This window comes from Anolis sagrei, chromosome 4 (assembly GCF_037176765.1).
Source record: "Anolis sagrei isolate rAnoSag1 chromosome 4, rAnoSag1.mat, whole genome shotgun sequence".
Classification (NCBI taxonomy): domain Eukaryota; kingdom Metazoa; phylum Chordata; class Lepidosauria; order Squamata; family Dactyloidae; genus Anolis; species Anolis sagrei.
The window spans coordinates 86,925,842-86,952,085 of record NC_090024.1 but is presented as its reverse complement, the minus strand read 5'-3'; the positions used below and the strand labels follow the sequence as shown (position 1 = coordinate 86,952,085).

The 26,244-nt window shown below is 37.3% G+C and overlaps 1 protein-coding gene across 6 annotated transcripts; it reads left to right on the top strand.

Moving 5' to 3' along the window:
- The first annotated feature begins 270 nt into the window (after nucleotides 1-270).
- PRP4K (pre-mRNA processing factor kinase PRP4K) lies at nucleotides 271-25,884 on the top strand. 6 transcript variants are annotated; one of them, XR_010909823.1, is made up of 18 exons: nucleotides 271-396; nucleotides 4,990-6,186; nucleotides 9,007-9,177; nucleotides 10,212-10,364; nucleotides 10,679-10,760; nucleotides 12,411-12,621; nucleotides 13,575-13,648; nucleotides 14,094-14,184; nucleotides 14,959-15,106; nucleotides 15,308-15,445; nucleotides 16,047-16,200; nucleotides 17,268-17,382; nucleotides 17,992-18,143; nucleotides 19,358-19,444; nucleotides 19,785-20,636; nucleotides 21,135-21,180; nucleotides 22,189-22,273; nucleotides 23,057-25,884. XR_010909823.1 is itself a non-coding variant. In XM_060774761.2 (15 exons), the coding sequence occupies exons 1-15, from the start codon at nucleotides 296-298 to the stop codon at nucleotides 19,986-19,988; spliced, it is 3,078 nt and encodes a 1,025-aa protein (XP_060630744.2). In that variant the 5' UTR covers nucleotides 271-295; the 3' UTR covers nucleotides 19,989-25,884. The 6 variants fall into 6 exon arrangements, 1 of the variants encoding a protein (XP_060630744.2); XR_010909821.1 differs by having other exon boundaries at nucleotides 21,135-22,273; XR_010909822.1 differs by having other exon boundaries at nucleotides 19,785-21,180.
- Nucleotides 25,885-26,244: the final 360 nt, after the last annotated feature.

Sequence of the window (26,244 nt, the reverse complement as noted above, 5' to 3'; positions counted from 1 at the left end):
AGAACAAAGGAACCAAGCAGTGCTGTTTCTATTCCTCACTTCCGGTTCGCATTTGAGCAATGCAACATGCGGGGAAGAAGCATTTCATCTTCTCGAATGTAATTCTGCCTTGGACGCTTCATATTCGACTGGGAACCGGAAGTTTATTTGAGTCACTGAAGTCTCGCCGGAGTTGCCCATTACCCTTGCGATTGGCTTCCCTTTCTATTCTCGCGAGGTTTTGTTTTCATTTCCGGCACCCCTGACGCTAAGTGCCTCGTTCTGTCTCCTCGGACGTTGTGTTCCTCTCGCGCGCATGCGCACGCTCCCCACTCTCTTCAGCGGCGTCGGCGAAGTCGTTCGGAAGTTCAAAATGGCCGCGGCGACGGTAGTGGAGCTGGGACTGCAGGGCTCTGGGTAAGGCCGACCAGGTTTTTCCTTCTTAAAAAATACGCCTCGCTGTTGTCCTTTTAGGCCCTCTTTGACAAGGCGGGAGAGAGGAAGAGTAGAAAGAACAAAGGGAGGGAAGGAAGGAGCGCGTGCCTGAAGAGCCGTTATTGTGGTCGCGAGGCGGCCTTGGCTGGGCCTAGTAGTGCCTGAGCCTGGCCTTCAGAGTAGGACGGGCCTCAGGGCCCTTCCACGCAGCCGTATAACCCAGAATATCGAAGCAGATCACGCACAATATCTGCTTTGAACTGGGTTATCGGAGTCCACACTGCCATATAATCTGGTTCAATGTGGATTTTATACAACTGTGTGGAAGGGGCCTCAGACGATAGTTTTTCCCGCTACTTCTCCCTCCCCCCACATAATAAAACCTGTAACAGTTTCCCTCCCATATTTACGTGGGAGGAATTTGTTTGGCAACTACAGGCAGTGTCTTCCTTCATGTTTGTAGATTTATAGGCGTGGGGATATTTTCTCATACCATCTCTGAATTGTTTTTAAAATTCTAATTACAGTCCAGTAGGCTCTCAATTAACCAGAACTCAGGCAACTAGCAGAAAAAGAAGAAATAATAGTTTTTAAAAACCTGTTTTTATAATAGAATAGAACAGCAGAAGTGTTACCTTTAGTTAAATTTGTCACGATTTGCTTTTATTTCCTCTATTTCAATGTTATTATGTCGGTGCAGAGCTTATGGCATGTATAATATTAGTTAGGTCTATTTTTAACAGATAGGGCCCTTCCAGGCAGGCCCTATATCCCAGGTTTTCTTCTTTAAACTGGATTATATGAGTCTGCACTACCAGATAATATGGAATAAATAGAAAACCCCCGGGATCGCATCCTGGGATATAGGGCTTGTCTGGAAGGGTCCTAACTCTCAAGCAATTTTATGCGGCATGTACCAATCTCCATGGGTACCAGTTAAGCAAGGCCACTTCTACGCTTCCATGTAATTCAGATTATCAAAGCGGATAATCCACATTATCTGCTTTGAACTGGATTGTGTGAGTTAATACTGTTATATAATCCAGTTCAAAGCAAATATTCCGGATCTTATATGGCAGTGTAGGCCCTTTCTACACTGTCAGATAATCCAGATTATCAAAGTTGAAAACCCACATTATCTTCTTTGAATTGGATTATCTGAGTCAACACAGCCAGATAATCAATTTCAAAGCAGATAACCTGGATTTTATATGGCAATGTATAGGGCCCATAGAAGGGGCCTGAAAGCTCTTCGAGACAGGTCATATATCCCAGGGTCTGATCCCAGTTTTCTGCTTTAAACTGGATTATATGAGTCCCCGCTACCAGATAATCTGGGGTACGCAGAAAACCAGGGGTCAGATCCTGGGATATGGAGCCTGTCTGGAAGGGTCCTGAAAGTCTGCTATATTTTGTTTGTGCAGTTTGCTTCACAAACAAATATGCCTGTTCCTTGCATGAGTTGAAAATGGATATAGTATCCATGGGAAGTATTGGTATAGTTTGAGTACAGCCAGCCCGCCATATCCACAGATTTAGCTACTCATGGCTTGAAAATGTTCCAGGGGAGGGGAAACAAAACAAACTTTGTTTTTGCCATTTGATATAAGAGATACCATTTTACAATGCTATTGTGTATACCAGAGCTTTCCAAACTTTTCATGTTGGTGACACACTTTTTTTAGACATGCATTCTTTCTCGACATTAATCCAGTTTACTGGCAATCTTACTGGCAAAAACTATCTGTATTCTGCCCTATCTCCCTGGAACCTTCCACACAGTCCTATATCCCAGAATATCAAGGCAGAAAATCCCACAATATCTGCTTTGAACTGGGTTATCTGTGTCCACACTCAGATAATTTTGGGATTTTCTGCCTTTATATTCTTGGATATAGGGCTGTGTGGAAGGACGCCCTGAGGAGATGGTCCTAGAACTATACTCCTGGATACAAAGGGTTTGCTTTTGGTATTTATTTGAAATACTTTGGACCAGAAGTGTTTTCAGTTTGGAAGTGGAGTGGACTTTGGAATGCAGGCAGTCCCCAAGTTAGGAAGAAGATAGATTCTGTAGGTTGAATTTGGTTGAATTATTATTAGGTTGAATTTGTATGTAATTTAGAACAGGTACACTTTTAAAGTGTAACTCCAGCCATATAAAAGCTTTGGATACCGTAGCGAAGGGTTAACAACCCTGTGGTGTTTGTTTTCCTATCCGTGCCCCTGTTCAGAAGATTTCACCCCACTTTCTGTCCCTGTAATAATCTGATTTTGAAAAAATAGGCTTGTTGTGGAAACAAGAATTGGAGATAAAGTTTCAGTGGAGACTCCTTTTCTCTATGGGCCTTTCCACACAGCCATATAACCCAGAATATCAAGGCAGATACTCCACATTATCTGCTTGGAACTAGGTTATTTGAATCCACGCTGCCATATAATCCAGTTCAATGTGGATTTTATACAACTGTGTGGAAGGGGTAGATTTCTCTCGCTTCCTGTTACCTCACCCCTGTACTTAAGTAGGAGTTGCTTGTAAATCTGATGTTTGCAATTTAGGGACTGCGTGTAGTTGCATATAATTCATGAGATATCATGGGATGAGTTTCTGGTCTAAAAAATCATTTATAATTTATGTACATATTACATGAATATCATGAAGATGATCTTATACACAATATTTAATAATTTTGTGTATGAAACAAAAATTGAAGCATCAGAAAGCAAAATGTCACCATCTCAACCAGTAGCATTGACAGCTTTGGAGCATTTTGGATTAGCAGGTAATAGATACTTGACTTGTACAATCTTAAGTATCATGGTATTTAGAAATTTGGTTTCTCTTGAGAGTGCATGTAATAATTCTTTATATTCACTTAGTACTATTTACAGACAGGGCACTACTAGTGTTTAAAAATCTGTTTTATTTTTATAATGTGGTAATTGATTTTGTGAATAGGCATGCACTGCTAAAAATGCTTTTTATGACATTTGTGTTTTATTAGCAGTATTGGCGATTTCAGAACTAAAATGAGTGTCATTAGCTAGATTTTCTAATCAAAGGACTGACCTTAATCCTGTGTGCAGTGTGCCATTGAGCTGAAATGTTAACAAAATAAAGTGTGTAGCGGCTTCTATATATGCAGTTAAAAGCATATACTACACAGTAACTGCACATAAGTACAAAAAGAAGTTATAAAAACATTACAATAGTTTTGGCTCATGGATGTTTGTGTGGCTGTAAAACCAGTTCCCTAAAAGCAGCTGTTTATGTAAGTTTCCATGTTACTATAGAAAACAAATATACAAGTGAGGGAAAGTGCGCAGTGTTTCTCCACTAGCGCATTTGATTTCTGTCTTAAGGACAGGCAAAAGAGAGATGGTTCTCAGCCAGTACAGCAGTATTTCCTAAATTCTAATCCTCCAAGTTTTTTGGACTTCAACTCGAGAAACCTCAGCTGCTTTGGCATCCTGGGAGCTGAAGTCCAACAAAACAGTCGGAAAACCAGTCTGGAAAACACGGCAATAGAAAAATACCATGTGCAAGTAGGGGATAGGAATGTCATTACTTGCTCCTCCCCCCTCCCCCACAGTTGACTTAAAATAAGTACTAATATCTTCATTACACTTATTAAAAATATTTGATTACACAAGATTATCTTACATTGTTAGGGTTGAAAGATAATCAGAGTTAAAATATTCTGATGCTCCCATCTTACCCTACTCTCAAATTCCTCTGAATGATTTGTACTTTGAAAACATGTTTGGAGTTCGTGACAGTTCAGGAGTAAAACATTCTTCTTCTTAGGTACTATAAAAAGAGTGTGTAGGTAGTAAACTAATTGTTCAGCTTGCCCACAAAGGGTAAGATAAGAAGTAATAACTTTGATAACAAGAAGTTTCATTTTGGAGCATAGTTCTTTTCCCAAATTGTCTTTACCTTCAGGTACCATTTGCTTTTTAAAGCAGACCAGAACTGGTTCCCCACCTATGCCAGTCAATATTAAAATGTAATCCTGTCCTTGTATTCACCCCCCCCCCCTTACATAAAAACACCCACTCTTCAAATCAGGCATGAACAAACTTGGGCCCTGCAGGTGTTTTGGACTTCAACTCCCACAATTACTAACAGTCAGCTGTTAGGAATTGTCGGAGTTGAAGTCTAAAACACCCAGAGGGCCCAAGTTTCCCATGTCTGCTCCATAGTGTTGCCTGATGCTTGTCTGTTCGCAGGGCTGGATGTGTATTTAGGAGTCCTATTTTCTTGAAACAACTGACTCTGTAAATAGAAGCAGAGTTGGCATGAAAGAAAAGGACTATAAATAATCTTCTGGATGGGAGTTGTTGATGGAAAGATGTCTAAGACTAATTGCCAATATCCCATTTTTCACAGCTATATATCAGTAATTAGAACCATACTGCACAGCACAATCGTGCAGTACCATTTATGACCACAATGTGAATGTTTCAAAGATATTGGTTGTGTTTAGATCCCTGAATGAATAGCATAATGGAATTTTCCTGTTGAATTGTAGTATTTTATTTGACCCTGAAATATTCTTTTTTATATGTTGATAGTATTGACGAAGCTGATATTTCTGAGAGAAGTGCAAATGAAGAAAATGGAGATATTTCAGAAGGTGACCAACCTCAGACAAAGCACAACCGACATAAAAAAAAGAAGCACAAACATAGAGGCAAACATAAGAAACACAAACATTCTTCAGAAGAGGATAAGGACAAAAAGCATAAACATAGGCACAAGCATAAGAAGCATAAACGAAAGGAGGCTGCTGATGCTTCTGATAAGGAAGATGGGCCAGCAAAAAGAACTAAAATTGATTTCTTAGCGCCCCTGGAAGATTTAGAAAAACAAAGAGCATTACTTAAAGCTGAACTTGAAAATGAGCTAATGGAAGGAAAAGTTCAATCTGGCATGGGATTGATTTTGCAGGGTTATGAGTCAGGTTCTGAAGAAGAGGGAGAAATCAATGATAAAATGAGAAATGGGACTAGATCTTCAACTAAAGCATCTTCTATTAAGGCGAAACTAGAGATTGTGGACAATAAATCTAGTTCAAAGAAGCAGAGTAAGAGCAGATCAAAAGAACGGACTCGACACAGATCTGATAAAAAGAAGAGCAAATTAGGAGCTGATGGTATAAAGGAAAGAACAGCTAGAAGTAAATCAAAAGAGAGAAAAAAATCAAAAAGTCCATCAAAAAGAACCAAGTCTCAAGACCAAGTAGGAAAGTCAAAATCTCCAACCCTTAGAAGACGTTCTCAAGAGAAAAATAGGAAGTCGAAATCTCCAGAAGATAGGAGCAAAGCAGAAGAAAAGATTAAGTCAAGAGAGCGTAAAAAATCTCCAGTTGTTATTGAAAGTAAAAGCAAAGATCGTGGCAAAATATCTAAATCCCCAGTAGAGCAAAGGAGCAAATCCAAAGACAGAAGATCAAGATCTAAAGAGCGAAAATCTAGAAGATCAGAGACTGAAAGAGATAAAAAGCCCACTAAATCTCCTTCTAAAGATGCATCATCAGGGAAAGAAAACAGGTCTCCCAGTCGTAGACCTGGTCGTAGCCCAAAAGGAAGAAGTTTGTCTCCAAAACCACGGGATAAGCTAAGACGTAGCAGATCACCTCTCCTGAATGATCGCAGATCTAAACAGAGTAAATCGCCATCCCGAAATCGGTCTCCCAGTAGGAGAGCAAAAAGCAGATCATTAGAGCGAAAAAGAAGAGAGTCTGAAAGAAGACGGTTTTCTTCTCCCAGGTAATTTTAGCCAATAAAGCAATGGCTTGAATTTGTATTTCTGTGATGCTGGGAATGGGTTAACCTTCTTTTGTAATCCCCACACCCTCAAATCCCTTCTGTAGGGTTGTAGAAAGATCCAGAGCAGTGTAGGATATTATACTGGAAACAGAATGTAGAATCAACCCTTCTTGGAGCCTTCATTTGATGGAAAAGTACTTCATTTGTGGAGGGAGGTCTGGATTTGATTCAGGGAATATAATGATGAAGAAAGTGATGCAAGTAGAAGCACAGTATAACTGCTAAGACTTAATGTTGTGGGATCATAGAAGTTGTAGTTTTGCAAGGTATTCAACTTTGTGAGAGCTGTGTTTAGCAGTGGAACTCTGCCTTGGAGTATGGTGGAGGCTGCTCCTTTGGAGGCTTTTAAGAGGAGGCTGGATGGCCATCTGTAAGGGGTGCATTGAATGTGATTTTCCTGCTTCTTGACGGGGTTGGATTGGATGGCCCACGAGGTCTCTTCCAACTCAATGATTATATGATTCTCTTCCAAAGAGGTGGTGCTTCACTAAACTACAAATAATAATTTCATTATAAAAATTCACTGAAAAAAATATTATAAGAGCAATGTACTTTATTTTATTTTATTTGTTTGCCCCTCATTTTACAGTTCTGTCAATAATATTATATGCAGTTGTTCATAGGAACATAGAAAGCAGCTTAATAGTGAGCCAGAACATTTTACCAGCTGACTTGGGAATGGTTCCCTAGGGTTTCACAGATTATTGTTTCTTACCTTATTGTAGATCCCTGGTATCCCTTAAACTCCTGTTGACTAAAATAAGTTCTAATGGTATCATTAAATGTATTATAAATACAGTAATTCTGGATCACAGTCATTATAGATATGCTTTATATCAATATGTTAGTGTTTTTAGTAGTAAGATGATAGGGTAGAGGTAGAGCTAGGGTTGCATTTCCTAATCCTTATTGCTTCCTGAAGACGTATGGCATAATTTTCAAATTGTCTTCCTAATGGTGCTATTTTTATTATGAACAGTTTTTTTCTTCATATAAATTCATTACTGTATACTTATGACAAGAGCTAGGGATTCAAATTCCCATAAAAGCCCATTGGGTTACATTGGGCAAGTCATATTTTCTCAGCCTCTGATGGAGGTGAAGATACATAATAGTTACATCTCTCCCTTTGAGGGACTTTAAGGATTCCACACATAATAATCTAACTCCTGTCTGCACACGTGCCTCTTGGAGAAGCCCCCATAGTTCAGAGGGGTGAAGGTGTGATAGCTAGGAAGCCTCTCTTGTCTGCTGCCTGGGGGAGACCATATAGTAGTCACACACTACAGTTAACCTGACACCTTCTGATTCAATTCCATTATTTCCTACTCAACTGTTAAATGTCATCCCAGTATTACAATATACTGTAGCATTCAATTATTATGGGGTTGTTTGGGGTGGATTTTTAAAGATCAAAGTGTTATGAGTAATCACAAAGCTATCCTGTCCAAGTTCCATGCAGGAATACGCAATCAAAGTGCACCCAAAACATGGTCATCCAGCTTCTGTTTAAAAATCTCCAGAGAAGGAAAGACACTACTTACACAGGATCACCCAGAATCTGATTATCTTTCTTTCTGTGTATGACTAGTGTGAGTTGACCATGTTTGTACGAACATGGGAAAACTTGAATACAATGATCCTACCTGCAGAAGGAGTATTAGTGAATTCTACAGCAGCAGTCTTGTATGATATGCTCTCAGCCTATCTTGCAGGGTAGGATTAAAAGCATTAAAACGATAATGTTTATTGTACCTAAGTGTCTCATTTACAGTATTCTGTATTGAGTGTAGTGGTAAATCACTTTTTTAGCAAAATATTCTTCCAATTTTTGTTTGGGACAATAAATTCCATTAGGAAGACTATTTTAAAATTTACCCTAATTAATAATTAGTATAAATAAGTTAAAAACTTTTTTGAGCAAGGTATTTCAGCATAGTAGTGGTAGTCACAGAAACACTAATATTTCAATTAATTAGCTAGTTAGTTCATATCCTCCTTTCTCCCAGTATTTGACCCAAAGTGGTGCACGATACTCAGAAATCTTGAATTTCTCAATTAATTTCTCTGGACAGGTTTCACTTGGATCACTGGAGATTGTGTAAAACTCAGAATGTAAATTTTTCTACTTAATGGGCCTTTGAAAAAAATATTTCTTTTCTGGGTGCGTCTACATCAGTGGTTCTCAACCTGGGGTCCCCAGATGTTTCTGGCCTACAATTCCCAGAAATCCCAGCCAGTTTACCCACTGTTAGGATTTCTGGGAGTTGAAGACCAAAAACATCTGGGGACCCCAGGTTGAAAACCACTGGTCTACATTGTAGAATTAATACAGTTTGACATCAGTTTAACTGCCATATCTCAATGCCATTGATTCATGTATGTTGAAGTTTAGTGATTCAGCAGCAGCAGTCTTTGGCAGAGAAGACTAATGACCTTGGAAACCCACACTCCCATCATTCCATATCATTATGTTATGATAGCTGAAAGTAGCATTGATTCTGTAGCATCAGTGCACCCCCTGTTGCTGTCCTCATGTTCTGCTTAGGGATGATGACAGTGGGAATTTTAAAAGGACGCCGGCCACCATCTTGGGAAAAGCTTCAGCAGCTTTTACTAATCAGCAGGCAGTAGCATTCTTCTGTTTTGTAGCGTTTTGTGGTACATTTTTCTTCACATTTCAGTTTGAACATTAAAAGGATATGTTTATTGTTTTGTATAAGCTTCCAGCTTTATATCTTTTCTTTTTCTACCTTCAAGAACACGAACAAGAGATGATATTCTCTCTAGGAGTGAGCGCTCAAAAGATGCAAGTCCACCTAGATGGTCCCCATCGAGAAGAAGATCCAGATCTCCCATTCGACGAAGGTCTCGCTCACCTTTACGTCGTAGTCGGTCTCCAAGAAGGAGGAGTAGATCTCCCCGTAGAAGGTATGTGTGCACTGTAGAGTTTGTAGTAGAAGCAAACACTGTGTGTAAATTTACAGTAGCTGTTTCTTATTTTAAGTTTTCGAGAGTCAGTTTGTTGTAGTGGTTTGAGCATTGGAATATGACTGGAGAACAGGGTCATACCCCTGCTCAGCCATGGAAACCCATTGACAAATTACTCTTACTCAGCCTCAGAGAAAGACAACACAAAACCACTATGAACTAATTTTCCAAGAAGACTTCATGATAAGTTTGCTGTAGGTTTGCCATAAGTTAGAAATGACTTGAAAGCACACAACAACATTAGTTATTTTTAATGATCTTCCTTTTCCATTATATGTTCAGCCAGTTCCAAAGCTATGTTGATTTGTGTAAAATGATACTATATCTTTTTGGTTTATTCCAAAAAAAATCTTAGCAAGTACAAGCACAACATCATGTTCAAAATCTTAGTACAGGCAGCCCCCAAGTTACAAACATCTGCTTACAAATGACTCATAGTTAAGAATAGGGGTGAAATCTAGCCCTAGGAAGGGAAATTCACTCCTGGAAGAGTTATCATAGGGAAAAGATGTCTCAACTGAAGCCTCATCATTAATCCTTCTTTCCAGAACATTTTTCAAAATCCAATTATCATAGGGACACAAAGTTAGATGAAATCTTCTGAACAGGGGCAAGTTAACATCACAAATATCACAGTGGTGTTAAGCATTCCCTATGCTCCCCAAAGTGTGTGTGTGTGTGTCTGGAGTTAGACTTAAAAATGTACCTGTTCCAACTGACATACAAATTCATATTAAGAACAAATTTACAGAATTGATCTTGTTTTTGGAGAATGCCTGTAATTGTACTGCACTGTACTATCACTAATATATTTTCCCCGGTCTCTAAAAATAATCATGGTTTACTTTTGGATGAATATTATTTGAATTTTAAAATGAAAATCTTGATTATGACAATGCAAAAGGATTGATACTTATTAATTTAAAAGTGTACTTGTTCTTCTTACAGTTTAAAAACATTTTCCCCATTTTCAGGGATAGATATCGTCGAAGTAGATCTCGCCTTAGAAGGAGATCCAGATCACGGGGTGGCCACAGACGTCGAAGTAGGAGCAAAATAGAAGATAAATTTAAAGGAAGTCTTTCTGAAGGAATGAAAGTTGAGCAGGAATCTTCATCAGATGAAAAGTAAGAATGACATTTTGATACTTCATAACATACAAGTTGGGCAGTATTTTCAACATGGTGGGCAGTCTTGAAAATTAATAGGGAGTTCAAACACATTAGCTAATTTTCAGTTCTGAGCCATTTATTATGAGACACAGCTATTTGATGAAAAATAACGTAATCCTTGAATCCACGTGATATTTTCACAGTCCCTTCTGTCTTTGCTTGTTGTGTTTTAAGATTCTAATGAGTACATTTTTCAGTATTCCTTCAGTACTTGCTGTATTGAGTTACATCAATATCAGGTGTTGAGTGATAGTTACATTTTCTAATAGCCTTGAAGACTATGATGTTGAAGAAGAAGATGAAGAGGCTCTCATAGAACAGAGAAGATTACAGAGGCAAGCAATTGTACAGGTATGTGATTATGCTTACCAGAATGACATGTTAATAGACTTATCAAGGGTAATAATCATAATGCAGCAGTTCATAAGCCTTGAGAGGGTCCATAAGCTGATTTCAAAGGGAAGAAAATTTAAATTTCCTTCCTGCTGCTGTGAAAATTGTGGTTAAGTAATTTTTGCCTGGGGAGTTTTTATCACATTCTCAATGTAGTCTGATCCAAAAAAAAGCTAAGCACTAATGAGCTAATGTATTTTTTTAAAACTTCAAAGGTTCTCTAAGGTTATGGCACAAGATCAATATTTTGTCAACTTTTAAAATATTGGTTGTTTTAAATGGATAATTAGTGTTCAGAGGAATGGGTCTTTGGGTAGTTGTAAGTCGTTTACTTTTCAGTTGTGGTTAGAAAGAGAGATATAGTATGGAAAGGTGTGAGTATCTTTAAAATAGCATGTTAACAGGAAAAGCTGAACTCAGCCTGCAATGCCACGTTCTAATTAAATTGCTGGAATAAGTGTAGAATGTTATAACCCAAAGAAGTCACAATGCATGGTTACACATTCAAATTTCCTCACAATTTCAAATTCCATTCTTTCTGGCATACCTGGTTGCCACCATAGAGCCTCTGCTTTTATTGAAAGACTAGAAACAACAGAACAGGGTTTGGTTATATTGAAATAATAGCCCACACAGGAAATTCCAATCCATCTATGTGTATGGTCATGGAGCTGTAACCTTCTGGCTTATTTTGTTAAGGAAAGAAACAGTTGAATTTGGAACTGCTGAGTGAAAGTAGTTGGAAGTCAGCCACATCATCTACACGTTCGCAGTCCTCATCAAGCATATAGATAGGCAAATGAATTAGCTGGTAGGGAAAAACCCTTCCCTCAATTGGCCTCTCTGTCACTCTATTCTCTCCTATCTCCTTGCTTGTTACTGATACTTCTCAGGGACATGCCTCTTTTTCCAAGCTCATGACCAGTCCCCGAGTCCTCTATTTTGCTCTTCTGTGAACGTGGGAAGTGACAAGAAGCCTATTGTGAGTTAATTAGATACAGATTTATTTATTTAAGACATTTCTACCCCGCCTTTCTACAACCCAAAGGGGACAAGGTGGCTTTACAGTCAGGCAACCATTTGATTCCTTCAGAACAAAGTGCAGCTAAAACAAACATTTTAAATAGAATTATAAAATGCATATATTAAGACATTTAAACCACATAAAACAATACCATTGCTGTTAGCATTGTTATCCAAAGTCCTATTTAGTAATGTAGTTATTTGACTAATTTTTTTTAACTTTATGATTCTGTTCCTGAAGTGCTTCATTTCAGTCGCTCTACTACTGGCACTAGAAGCTTCTGATCTGCTATGATGTTGCTAATGATGTTGTTGCTATTTTACCTATTTTGAATGCTTTTTGTTTTTTTGAAAATTACTCCCCAACAAAAGTTGGTTGATATACTGAGTGCTCTTCTGACTTACTGCCTATGAAAATCTTAACTTGGGGAACTGGGATGTAATATGGGACTGTAGTAGGGAGGGGTGAACAGGACTTAACATCTTGTGGATGTCATCTTAATGCTCAATTTAGTTTCTCTCAATACTATATCTAAATTAGATTATAGTTTGTCACTATCTTAAATTATGATGATTTCTCTACAGAAATACAAGTATGTAACTGAAGATAGTAACATGTCCATGCCATCTGAACCAAGCAGTCCTCAGAGCAGTACTCGCAGTCGCTCAAACTCACCAGATGATATTCTCGAACGAGTTGCTGCTGATGTGAAAGAGTATGAGCGAGAAAATATGGACACATTTGAGGCCTCAGTGAAGGCTAAGCACAACCTTATGACAGTTGAACAAAATAATGGTAAGACTCAGAAGTATTTCTGTGTAATACCTGAAAGACTAAGTTCTCCTTAAAATATAAAGGAGATCAAGTATGATATCATGTTAGCTATGATTAAGAGATTGTGTCATTTCTAGGATATATGAAAACACATGTTTCTTCACTTAAAGAAGCCTAGTTCAGTTATAGACGATGTGACTTTGGTATCTACATGTTGTATCAGCAGAAAGCAAGTGCACATTGTATGCATTGACATACAATGCAGCATCAGCATGATGGGACTTTTTCTCTTCCCTCTACTAGAACTGTTTAAAACATATCTTTTGATGATTTCCTTTATTGGAATAGGTTTTGAGGGTGAATGTGGGATTGAAGTAGGAAGGGAAGATAACTGCCCTCCCACTTTCTTTATGCCTAGCACTAGATCCTAGGACAATTTTGGTATATTTTTTGAACAGCTTCATTGGGTTTAAATTTTAAAAGCTTAAACAGCTTGGAAACAAGTAGTTTAAAGATCTATTCTCATACATTATTTTCTGTATCTTCAAATCTGCCCTAGTTCCTTCTTTGGTACTGCCACCATCATAGGTTTAAGTGGATAGGGACGAGTGCTACTTAGTGTGGTAGTTCTTGGACTGATGCACATCCTTGAGCTGCTGGTCCTTGGAAAATTTCCAAGAAAGAAATTATACACGGTGGGTACAAATATGGTGCCAGTCTTTGACATCTTAGAAGAAAATAATTGCTGATCACCAACAGACAGTTCTTTAGAGAGGGCACCCTTGTTCTAGAAGTTTCTCATTCTTCAGTCTAATGAGGAGATTAACCTGGTGCTGTGTTGGGCTTCACTTTGGCGCCAGGTAAAACCTTGATTGATTTTTTTTTGTGCAGTTTCTTCCTCAGAGGATTCCTAAAACGGTAGTATATTATTATAATTATTTTTAAAATGATATAAATTATTTTTGGCTTTCCAGGGTCATCTCAGAAGAAAATCACCGCTCCTGATATGTTTACAGAATCAGATGATATGTTTGCTGCATATTTTGATGTAAGTAATTTTATAATATTGCATATCAGTGTTTCAGATGTTCTGATCCCTATTGTAAAAAAAAATCAGTAAAGAAGTATGATTCTTTGACGATTTTTCTTATTATCTTGTACTAAATAAAATTCAAATGGCTTTGGATAAAAATTCATCAGCTTTATGCAAGCATTTGGAGTAGACTTTGAAGTTCAGAGAATGGTTGCTCTCCAGTTGTATCACACTGTTTCCATTGCACAAAATCACAGTTGGGAATATAAAAGACATTTATGTGGCAGTAAAGATTTGCGTAATATTTTTAGTACAGTAATATCATTAAATTCTTTGTCATAAAAATATATCCCTTTGTAAAACTAGATTTAAAGGCAAATTCATTCCTCAAGAATATAGAAAATAATTCAGGTATGGAGAACAGAAACAAAAAGGTTGGATTTGTTTGGCTTTCTTTTAGAGTGCACGCCTTAGAGCTGCTGGCATTGGAAAAGATTTCAAAGAAAACCCCAATCTCAGGGATAATTGGACAGATGCAGAGGGGTATTATCGTGAGTATGATGAGTGCTATACTTTCTGTACACTGTATAAATTAATTTTTGGACTTTTCATTTTGAGAAATTGCATACTTATGTAGAGTATAATATATGAATAGCAGCATTGTCTTAGTAAAATAAAGGCCAACTTCAAGAGACAATTTTTCTCTTAGTACCCAGTTTCTTGGGAGCATGATTCAATAAGCACTGTTTCTTAATCTCTGCTTATGACTGCCTGTAGGCATAGTTGTCTTGGTGGCTTTCCCGAATATTATGTGTAAAAACTGAGCAGGATGAGCCATTTCTGTAACTTCATCTTGTAGCATCCTAGAATGGGCCTGGTCAGATATGTTTTGCCTTTGACAGTGTTTTGGAAAGTTCTGTTTCTCATGGTTTTGGAAAATTTTATGTTCAAATAGGCTATTCCATTACAGCTAAGACAAAAGCAGTAGGGGAGAAAAGACATCATCTCAGCATCTCTTCCTAGAAACGGTTGGGGCGGGAGTGCTATTGTTCACATAAGCCAATTTTTATATGGTGACCATTGCAATGATAAGAAATAATATTGAAAGTTCTACTTATGAGATTACCCTTGACAGAATATTGCTGAACTGGAGTATAGTTTAACACAATTGCTAATGTATATAGTTTGTTTGCATTTTGTGTAATTATATGGGATATCATCTTTCTTGCCCTTCATTGCACTGTCTTAAGATGTTTTAAGAGTGTGCATAGATAATTTGTTTAACAGTAACTTGTATCTTACTACATATGTTTCATTTCCTTTAGGTGTTAACATTGGTGAAGTCCTAGATAAACGTTATAATGTATATGGCTACACAGGCCAAGGAGTTTTCAGTAATGTAGTGAGGGCCAGAGATATGGCAAGAGCAAACCAAGAAGTGGCTGTCAAAATTATAAGAAACAATGAGCTTATGTAAGTGAGATTTTTTAAAATATCTTTACATAATAATAGTGAACTTCTTTGTGGCTCTCTCTAATTTGCCACCTTCCAGTGTGCCCTATGACTAGAAAAAAATTTTTTTATTATTTTTGCTACTTTATATTGTCATGTACCCACAGTTTAAATACTGCTTTTTTATGTACTCATTATCATATTACATGGATCTCTTTTCAGGCAAAAAACGGGCTTAAAAGAATTGGAATTTTTGAAGAAGCTTAATGATGCAGATCCTGATGACAAGTTTCATTGTCTTCGATTGTTTCGCCATTTTTATCACAAGCAGCATCTCTGTCTTGTATTTGAACCACTCAGGTAGGTTTCAAAAATAGATTTAAGTCTTCTTTAAAAGGTATTTTTCAAAGTCTCTTTGTTAATCTTATTGCTTTTTTTCTTTCTTTTCAAAATAACACATAGTCTGGATGTTTCAGACATTGTTGTTCCTTTGCACTTGCTAAGGTGTAGTGCAGTGGTTCTCAACCTGTGGGTCCCCAAATGTTTTGGCCATCAATTCCCAGAAATCCTAACAGCTGGTAAACTGGCTGGGCTTCCTGGGAGTTGTAGGGCAAAACACCTGGGGACCCACAGATTGAGAACTACTGGTGGTTGCACAAAATTTCTGGGGCGTAGAGGATTGTCACATTATTCACCTGCCTTCCTTGTCAGATTTTTTGGATGAACACATAGTGGGTAGGGGATGGAATGAATAGAAAGAGGTGTGTGTACTCATGGTCCTTCCTTTGCTTAAGTAGTGCTCACTGTTCATCTGTCTAGTCTGGAATGATATGCTGGAACAAAAGAAATCAGCAGAAATAGTTTCCATTAGTGAAAAAATCTCTGATTTCATTTAGTTAATTCTTATTTATTCCCCCCCTCCCCCTGATTTCTTTCTTTGTGTTTCTGTTTTCTCTTCAAGTATGAATTTACGCGAGGTATTAAAGAAGTACGGAAAAGATGTTGGTCTTCACATAAAGGCTGTACGATCCTACAGTCAGCAGTTGTTCCTGGCACTCAAACTTCTTAAAAGATGCAACATACTGCATGCTGATATCAAACCAGACAATATTTTAGTAAGTAATCATTGGCAAATAGCTATGTCCAAAAACCTTTAAGATACAAAAATACAATAGTGGGCCCTCAGTATTCGCTGAGGTTTGGTTCCAGGATGTCCGTGTAGTTATCAAAATACATGGATGTCTTCATATAAAACGGTATAGTAATATCTATAATCCAAGATTGGACTGCAACTGATGGCTGTTGTAGTCTAGAACATAGAGGGCCACAGATTCCCTACCCTTATTGTAGAGTGGTCAGGTGAACAATTGAAACCTTTTCCTTATTAAAATGAACATTGCTCCTTGTAGAAAAGCTTCAACCTCCTTTTCCCGTTCCCTACATGGTACATATGATGTGTATAGTAGCTTCATTTTTATATTTTGGTAGAATGAGACAAATCTGCAACACAGTGTTACCCTAAAAAGACAGTGTTAATTGTATGTTTAGACACTTGTATAGACTTGGCATCAATCTAAGGTAATGGTTGTTTTAGTATGATACATGGTCAGAATCATTGGGTTGCTGTAAGTTTTTTGAGCTGTTTGGCCATGTTCCAGAAGTACTCTCTCCTGACGTTTCGCTTACATCTATGGCAGGCATCCTCAAACGTCAGTAGATAATGCTTCTTGAACATGGCCATATTGCCTGAAAAACTTACAGCAACCCAGTAAGTAACTTGATTACTGGCTATAACAGTTTGAATTGTTGTGTATTTCCTCATTAGTGATAAGAATAACCACGAAAAAGAATTCCATTCGTTCTCAATAGATGTCAGTCTTACTACAGAATAACTTTTTAAAAACAGAACAGTATACATGTCTTGGAAGTGGTCATTCAGTTTTTGAGACAATGTTTTTGGTGTTTATAATTTAAAGAGATATTTAGTATATGGGAAGACCTCTAATAGATTAAACCTGATTCTGCTTTCCTCCAAATAGTGTGCTCCATGAACATAGTGACGTTGAATAATACACTACTTAGGACATTCAATATGCTGTATGTCATATGTATCATATGCACTCTGAAACAGTGCAGCTTATTGCCCTCTAGAAGGTTTAACTACAGCTTTCCTGCTTTTTAGGTGAATGAGTCTAAAACCATTTTAAAGCTTTGTGACTTTGGATCTGCGTCCCATGTTGCTGATAATGACATTACGCCATATCTTGTCAGTCGATTTTATCGTGCTCCTGAAATCAGTAAGTTAATCTATTTTGAGATCCTCAAATATTGCAGTTAATACTTGATCTAATTTACACATGTATGAATAATGAGATGTGTGGAAATTTGTATTTGGTTTTCTGTTGTGTAGTTAAATTTCATTGGAGGAAGGTATATGGAAGCTGGAATGTGAAGGGAGGCTGTAGTTAAGAGGGACTTGAAGTGCTATCCACAAATTCCTATGGCACTTTCTGTATGACATTAATGTATGTGAATCATAGTTTTCCAACATTAAGTTGCAGAAATCCTAACTGAACAGCAGTTTAGAAGTGGCTGTTTGAAATAGTGTCTCATATTGGGCTGTGAGTGAGATACCACCGTGTTGCATAATTTCTGTTGGACTTTTTTTCAATTCTCTTTTCATCCACCATTTGACACAACAAATGTGAGCAATATGATGTAAGTTATTGGAAAATGCCTAATTCACTAAAAGATTGTTGAAGACCAGAAGGAGAGTTGCCTTTTTTGAATAGATAGGCACAGGATAAACACAATATGTTCATTCTCTGGCTGATTCAAGAGAAGTGAGAGACCTTAATTTCTGTGTGATATTTTGTATGATTAACTCTAAAACTGTTTTCCTTCAGTTATAGGCAAAATCTATGACTACGGTATAGATATGTGGTCTGTAGGCTGTACCTTGTATGAACTTTACACAGGAAAAATATTGTTTCCTGGGAAAACCAATAACCATATGTTGAAACTTGCAATGGACCTCAAAGGAAAGATGCCAAACAAGGTAAAGAAATACAGTTCTTATAAAAATGTACCAGTGTCTCCAAATTGTCTTGGTATTGTAGGAATTCATGGCTTGGTATTTCATTGCTTGTTCACACTTCCTCCCTTGGTTCATTGTCTCCTTCCCACCAGCTGATCACCAAATTGTTTACCTTGTTAATTTAAACTGCAGTTCCCCGTCATGCCCAAAACTGGGAATTTTGCTTGGATGTCACTTTACCAACCAGCATCTTAAATTGGATTGTGATGTAAATTTCTGGATGGTAAGTTGGTAGTAAATTGTCATATATTTTAATTTATACAGAGGGACACAGTGAAAATCTACCATTTTATTCCAAGTTTCCTTGGAACTGTTGTCGGTGAACCGAGTATGACATACAGTGGAACCTCAACTTAAGAGAGTCCCAATTTATAAGTGTTTTGAGTTAAGAGTCATCGCTCATCCCGGTTTTGCTTTGACATATGAGTGGCATTTTGAGTTAACAGCTAGCTCCAGAGGGAGCAGTTATGCCGGAATACAGGGCTTTAGGGCTTCAAGGGAGCTGCCTCTGTGCTTCGTGCTCTTGTCTGCTTTGGGAGATTGCTGTCTGTTTTGCTCTTGTCCGCTTTGAGGAACTTTGGGTTAGTTGATTTTGTGTGGTGTTTATTCCTGGTATGTTATGCTTCATGCAGAGAGAGAGCAAGATAGGGAGGCTGGAATGAGTATAGTATGAAGAAAATAATGCTTCTGCCTCTTTGCTTTGTTTTCTGTGCCATAACTTTGTGCTTCTATCATTTCAAAGTTGATATTTTTTATTGTTCCATGTGAATGTGCATTTATACATTATTTATTATTTATAAAATATATTTTCTTATTTAAAAACACATAACAAAAAAGGAGGGGTTTTGGGGGGGTTGGAACAGATTAATAGCATTTTATTGGGAAAATTTGGCTTTGAGATAAGAGTGTTTTGAGTTAAGAGCTCAGTCATGGAACAAATTAAACTCTTAACTTAAGGTATCACTGTGTTTGAAAGGAAGTTTATATGTCTCTCAGGAATAAAGTAATTTCGTTATTTTATTTTTCAAAACACCACAATAAATAAAAAAGATGTTTGATTTTTAAATTTTGGCTACATAGTGGAAACAGATCTCCTTTTTGGGATTACTACTTTAAGGGTATATATTTTTGAATCTTTAAATATTTTTAATTTGCTATGTTTTCCCTTCCCTCAGATGATCCGAAAAGGTGTTTTCAAAGATCAGCACTTCGATCAAAACCTTAACTTCATGTACATAGAGGTAGATAAAGTCACCGAAAGGGTAAGTCTGAACTGTACTACTGCGATGCTTCATTTGGAAGTATACAATACCATCTTTGTACTTTTTCATTGAAACTGAAATTGCCCAACCTTTATTTCTTTCTTTGGTTTGTTCAGATAAGTTTTGCCTTATTGACATATCTAAAGCTTGTGAAAAATTGGTAGTTCTTTAATCTTATTATTTTAATGTGACATACTCTATTCTAGAGCCAATGAATGTCTGTTAAATATTTTATTAAATGCTGCTATTAATTGGAATGTCTATTTTTTTTTACTATTTCTGTCATTGCTTTCTTTGAAAGCGAATATTGAATGACCTCATTTTTTATTGTATTGTTTAGGAAAAAGTCACTGTCATGAGCACCATTAACCCAACAAAGGACCTGCTAGCAGATTTGATTGGGTGCCAACGTCTTCCCGAAGACCAGCGCAAAAAGGTTCACCAGCTGAAGGACTTGTTGGACCAGATCCTCATGTTGGATCCTGCAAAGCGGATTAGTATCAACCAGGCGCTGCAACATGCCTTCATCCAGGAGAAAATTTAAATCCAGTGAAGATATTCAAAGGGTTTGAATAGTTAATATACAAAGACTGATGAGATTTCACAGCAGTTGATAAGTGTACATATAACATATAAATAATTTCCTGGCAAAGTTGAGGAAGAGTGATATGTGAGTTAACACGAAGTCGGATATTTCTTTTAGAAATGTTAGAATACTGGCTCTTGTGTTTACCTTTTTCACTGTAGAACTGTTTTAATTGCCACAACTGCACAGAAATACAGTGCTAATGTATATTGTTGCAGTTCTATAATATAATATATATACATATATATATATATAAAATACATAGGCATAATCAAAAATACAGATGCACATGCACACTGTCCTTTCCTTCCTTCCCTCCCTGCCTCTCTCAAATACATATAAACAAAGCGACTGTTAGCAAAAAACAGTTAAGACCGGGTGGTTGATTGTGGTTTTTAGCAGAATTGGCTTCATTTGGGTCTCTGAAAAATGGCCAGCGTAAATGCTGTTTATATTGCGTTTTCCTAGGTGTGTGCGTGCAGGCCACAGCAGCATGCCCTTGGTGTGTAGTCAGTGCCGAAGGGGGCCTGTTCCTTCTTGCGCCTGCCCCGCAGGGATGGCCTCCTCTTTTAAAGCAGGTTGCGTACAACTTTCAGTACACTGAAGGTAAGCTAAACCATCAACATCGCTGGTGTTTAAGATGTTAATTGTACTGGAACAACTGACAAATAAGGGCTTTGTAGCAGAATTCCCTGCATGTTTTATAAATGACCTTGTTTTTGTTTTCTGGCATTACAACTGTGGCATAATTCCAACTTCTGTTTGATCATCACATTCAAAGAATAAAATGGGGGAATGTGCACTTGATGGAGAGAGCGCCTTCAGTGTACTGTTTATTACTTTTGTTTCTTTAAAAACATCAACTTGCTATATAGACTTTATACCTTTTGTGAAAGACAGTTCAGACTTGAGAGAACTCCATTTACTAACAAATGTTCAGCTTTGGTTCTAAAAGAACGTCCTTTCTCATGACCAGATAGAAAACACCATAATGAAATTTTTAACTATTTGTATGTCATTTGAAAGTGTACTGCTTTATGCTGCAGGTGTTTTTTGTTTGTTCATTGTTTTCATTCTTTGTGATCATGTTGTCTTTCAATACAGGCATAAACCTTCCACTCTTGAGCAAAGCAGCTGCTTTTTAAAAGCGGTAATTGCTTCTTTACCTTTTATTTCTTTTGTAAATGAAGCTTTCTTTAAGAAATGTGACTTTAAAGTGTTGTCTCTTGCATAAAAACAGTTGACTTTCACTTATTGTAAAGTGAAGATTGTTTTGCTGCATGTAAAGTGGACCATGCAGATTTCTGTATGTTTTCAGTATGCATCATTAGATAATAAAAGTCTTTTGTGAACAAGGCATTGGTAGCCATTTTTAAAATATTTTTGTTTCCAGTGTGGCTGACTCAGGTATCTGTAAGAAATCTTTTTATTTTGATAGCCCCTTAATTGTAGCAGTTACTGAATAAATGTGAACATTTGAATGCAATACTAGACATTAGTTGTCAGCTTTTACATTATAAATACTGTTCCCATCCTCAAGCATCCTGCAGATTTTTGGATAATTTCAAAAAGGAAAAAAGATTGAAAAATGTAAGTCAGTAATTGCAGTTTTAGCTATCAGAAGCTTCTTGAGTTAGCAGTAGAGCAAACGAATTTAAGCAATTACAGGGGCAGAGTCAAGCATTAAAAGTTACAAAAAAATCATAATTGGAAGAACTACATTTGTATGTGGGAAAGGGCCTAACTTTCTAACTATCAAGCTCTTTGGAGACATCTTTTCTCGCCATACTCCCAGGAGAAGAACAAAATGGAGGACTCAGGGGGCTTGCTGTATGGCTGAAACTTGAATAAAAGAGGGCATGTCCCTGAGAAGTATCAGTCTAATAAACGGGAGATAGCAAAAGAGAAAGAGAGAAGGAAAAAGCAGGCAAAGAGGTCAGTGGGGGGAGGGCTTTCCTTGCCAGCTAACTCACCTGCCTATCTGTTTCCTTGATGAGGACTATACCTATACATATGTGCAGGATGTGAGTTTCAACACAGATACTATCTACTTTCACTGTAATGAAATGTTTTCCTGTGTGTTATTGGATTGGATGCAGGTTTTAACTAATGTTTGTGCTGTTTTTCTTACTTTTCCTTTTTGATGGTGCTGAGAGAGACAAAGGAAGGCAAGTCACAGGCCACTCAACGCCTACTCCAGGGGGTCTGGTTTGCTGAGACACCAACTTCACCTTCCTAACAAGGTTATTTCTGACAGCATGTGTAGATAAACATTTAGCAACCAGTTAAACAATAGTTCGTTGTTCATCGTGAAGATACTCAACTAAATCAATTGATATTTGCCAGTTCAGGTCTTGTTCAATAAGCAGTTCACATAGTATCATATTCTTCAATATTTTTTTTCATGTATGCTGAACAGGATTATGAAGGCACCCCAAATCTAAATGTTTCATATAAAAAGGTTTTAAAATAGGATTTTTAAGGACCCACCTAGGCATCGTCACATTCAGTGTGACATTACATGATGCTTCTTGTCTGCGGGGCGGTCACAATGAATTTTCTCCCCACCATTCTAAAAATAATGAGTGAACAAGGTGGCACATGATATACTATCTGTTTTGAGCCTCTACCCTGACTCCACTACAGCTTAAGTTAATTTGAACAGTAGTAAATGTATATTTTTGTCAACTTACTTAAAATATTTCTTGTTCGTGCAGGAGACAGAATGCAGCTTTCACTCTCACTGAAATGAAGACGTAGATTACTTGATAGTTATTTGCACACAAAGTAATGTGCCGCATTGCTTTGGCAACACAACTCCAGCCTCTCTTGCACATCTGGTGGCAGTTTAACACAGATGTCATACAAATTCTATTTCCTCCACGATTGTTTCGTACCCCTCTGTACAAAATTTGAAAAGAGTTGATCATACCAACTCCAGTAGCAGCAGCAGTCAGCCTTATGGCTACAGAATTTTTAATCTCACAAAAACCAAGTTGCTTGTTTACTTATTCTTTGTGTTATAGGTGCCGCTCAAATGAAGACGATGGCAACCAGAAGACATGAACAAAGGTTTCTGTTCTATAAAAGATATGAAAAACATTCTTCATCTAGTTATGTCTAGTTTTCTGTTCACAGCACACAAATATAGGCTTCATTTACACTTATTTGCCTTGCTGGAAGTTCTTAGATTAGTACTGTTGTGGTGTTGCTACGTAAAATGTGTCTGTTTCATTTCTGGGTGATGTGATTTTGTTGTGCTAAGTTTGAGTTAGGCCTAATATAATATTTTCAACATTTTATTATCATGCCTTCTATCTAATACAAAGGCAGCAACATTTGGCCAAATATGCTGATGTAATCATTAATGTCCTTCTTAGAAGCATATAGGAAAAGAAAATATTTATGAATATCAGAACATCATTTTCTGTATGTATTGGCAGCAAAAATATTGGTATTATGAGGAGTCAGGTGTAAGGTGTCCAGAGATTTTTCAGACCTTTACACTTAAGGTCTAGATGTGTGTGAATTACTTCCCCTGAATCCTTTTCTGGTAAATCTGTTTATACTTCAGTGGGTGACTTTCACAAGGAAACCAACTACGTAATCACACTAGAGGAAAAAATCCACTTAAAATCCGGTTTCTGCCTCCTGCAGAATTCTGGGGTTTATAGTTTAGTGGATTTATTCTGTAGTGTGATGAAGTAACAAGTTAACAAAAAACCTTGCAAAATGAGGATATGGTTACTTGCAGACCTGCCAAGTTGAAATTAAAAATCCTACTCTTCCAGTTGAGTAGAACATTAGGAGATGCATCTTGAGTATGGCTTATCTATTTCTGTTTCTCATTGTTTGTGCTGCAGTATAGATTAACAAGACAAAAAAAAGATATTTGGGGGTGATTATTTTGGTGCATCAAGTGGGTATTTGTCTTTGCTAATGATATCTTTCCCTTCCTGTGTAGGGTAAGTGGCAGAAAATCTCTGTGAAACATTTGCATGGCACGAAGTGGGCTCAAGAGGCAGATGTGTCTGTGAAAACATAGAAAGAAGGCTTGGCTCTGAGATTGGCAAGCTGTAACATAAATGTCTGCACCAGTATGAAGCCACAGTTTGTTTTAAGATAACAGCTTTTACTCTTTAATTTTAACCTTGTCAAAAATCTTTTGATAAATGTAATTCCCTTTATTTTTGTACTTATTCATGCGGGATTCTGTTAATTGTTAGAGAACATTGCAGTAGCACCTTCCTGCACTGAATTTTAAGCATTATAGTGCATTGCTCATTTGTTTAGTAGGCTTCCTCAAAGGCAGTATAGACTCCCAATTTGCCTATTTCTTCTGGGAGAGACCGCCTACATTCTCACTCCAGGGAGTTATTCCCTTCCTAAAAATGTACATTTTTCACAATTTACCTCTGTCAAAATTGGAGACACCATCTTTCCCAAGGCCTACCCTCATCTACTGTAGCAGAGAAGAATCCGTTGTTGTTTGCTGATCAGAGACAACAGAAATTTCCTTGGAAAATGGAGGGGGAGAAAAACCATTTGTTTCAAGTTGCTACTTCTACCTTTGTTCCTTTAGTGCTTGCAAGTACCATCTTATTACACTTTGTTTGTCCTTCCTATTGAGGAAGAGGGAAGACTGTTGTCTGCAAGTACAGGTTGAGCCCCTTTTATCCAGAAACCTGGAATGAAAAAAACTATTTTTTTGCCCGCAACCACCTGCTTCCACCTTGAAGGCAGCAGCTGCAGCATTCCTACTTTTATTCATCTTTCAGATCTTCAATCTTCTCCTAGCTTCACAAGTCCGGAAGAGAGACTGAGGACCTGAAAAATGAGCAAGCAGTAGTGCTACATCTGCCACCTCAAAGGTGGAAGTCAGCAAAAAAGAGCTGAAAGAGAAAGTGCCAACCCTGTAGTCTTGAAGGCAAAAACTAATGGCTAGCAGCAATAAGCAAAATAATCTAAAATACGGAACACTTTTGTCCCCAAGCATTTGGGTTAAGTGATACCCAACCTGTGCCACACCCTTTCAGGTCACTCTTGATAGTGATGCTTGGGATGCCATGATGTTATTTGATCAGTGGAGGTCTGAGAAGAGGATCTAGACCCTGCCCAAAGATGATTCTCCACTTTAGGTCTCAAAAATTGTCCTAGTATCTGAAAATAGATGAGGTATTAAACACATTCCTGTGGGGACATCTGTGCCTTTCTAAAGCAATACATTTTAAGCCAAACTGAAGTGTCACCTCACCAATAATGCATGTGTTCTCAAGCTACCACCATTGAGGCTATTCTTCTGCTTTTTTTCTTTATATTAACTGTCAACCTTTTCCCATAAAGTAATTGCAGTTTATGTAAGCATTGAGTCATTTATACTACAAGTTATATCAGATGAAGTTAGACAACTCTAATTCTAACCTGCATAGCTGCCTGGGAAGTTGTCAAATTTATCTGGAGGGGACTAGGTTGGGGAAAACCATTTTCATGAGCCAAAAGTTTCTTCATTCTAGTTTAGTCTGTGTTCTTTTGCTCTTCAGCTTTAGGAGAAGCCAAATAGAGATAAAAAAATACCCAATTTATTATGCAAAGGTTTAGAATTGCTGTTGTATTATGGTTTCACCCTTATTTAAAAAAATAACCACAGATTAGCAACTTTAAATGAGTAAAATCACTTGCAGAATCGCAGAAGCTTTTCCTTGCTGTAAACACTTCACTCAGTGTACTTATAATAAATATTGACTGTCAAGGATCAGTTCTCTTCGATACAAACACCCTGCATTTGTGGAATTAATCGTAGTGTCTGTTGTGTTATTGAGTTTTTGTCAAATAAATACTCAGTTGTTACCTTAAAGTCTTCTGTGTTTTGCTTTGAGATATTTGATATAAATAACCTTATATTCACTTCATAATGATATGAAACACTTTTATGGTAAATTCAAGAGTTTACTTTAGTTTGATTTGTCAGCTCATTTACTTGGGAATGAGGGTATTTGCACTTGTATGTTTTTTAAAAAAACGTAGAGCCTGACATTTGTGGTTTTCTGTATCAAGGACATTTTTGTATAGAAGATCATTCTGTTGACTTCAGTTCATATCCACAACTGAAATAATGCATATAAATTTAATTACATCTGTATTTCCCCCACCCCTCAGTTTCTCCTCCTTTTGTTGTCAGAACCCTGACATTATATTATTAGATCATTTTGTGTAC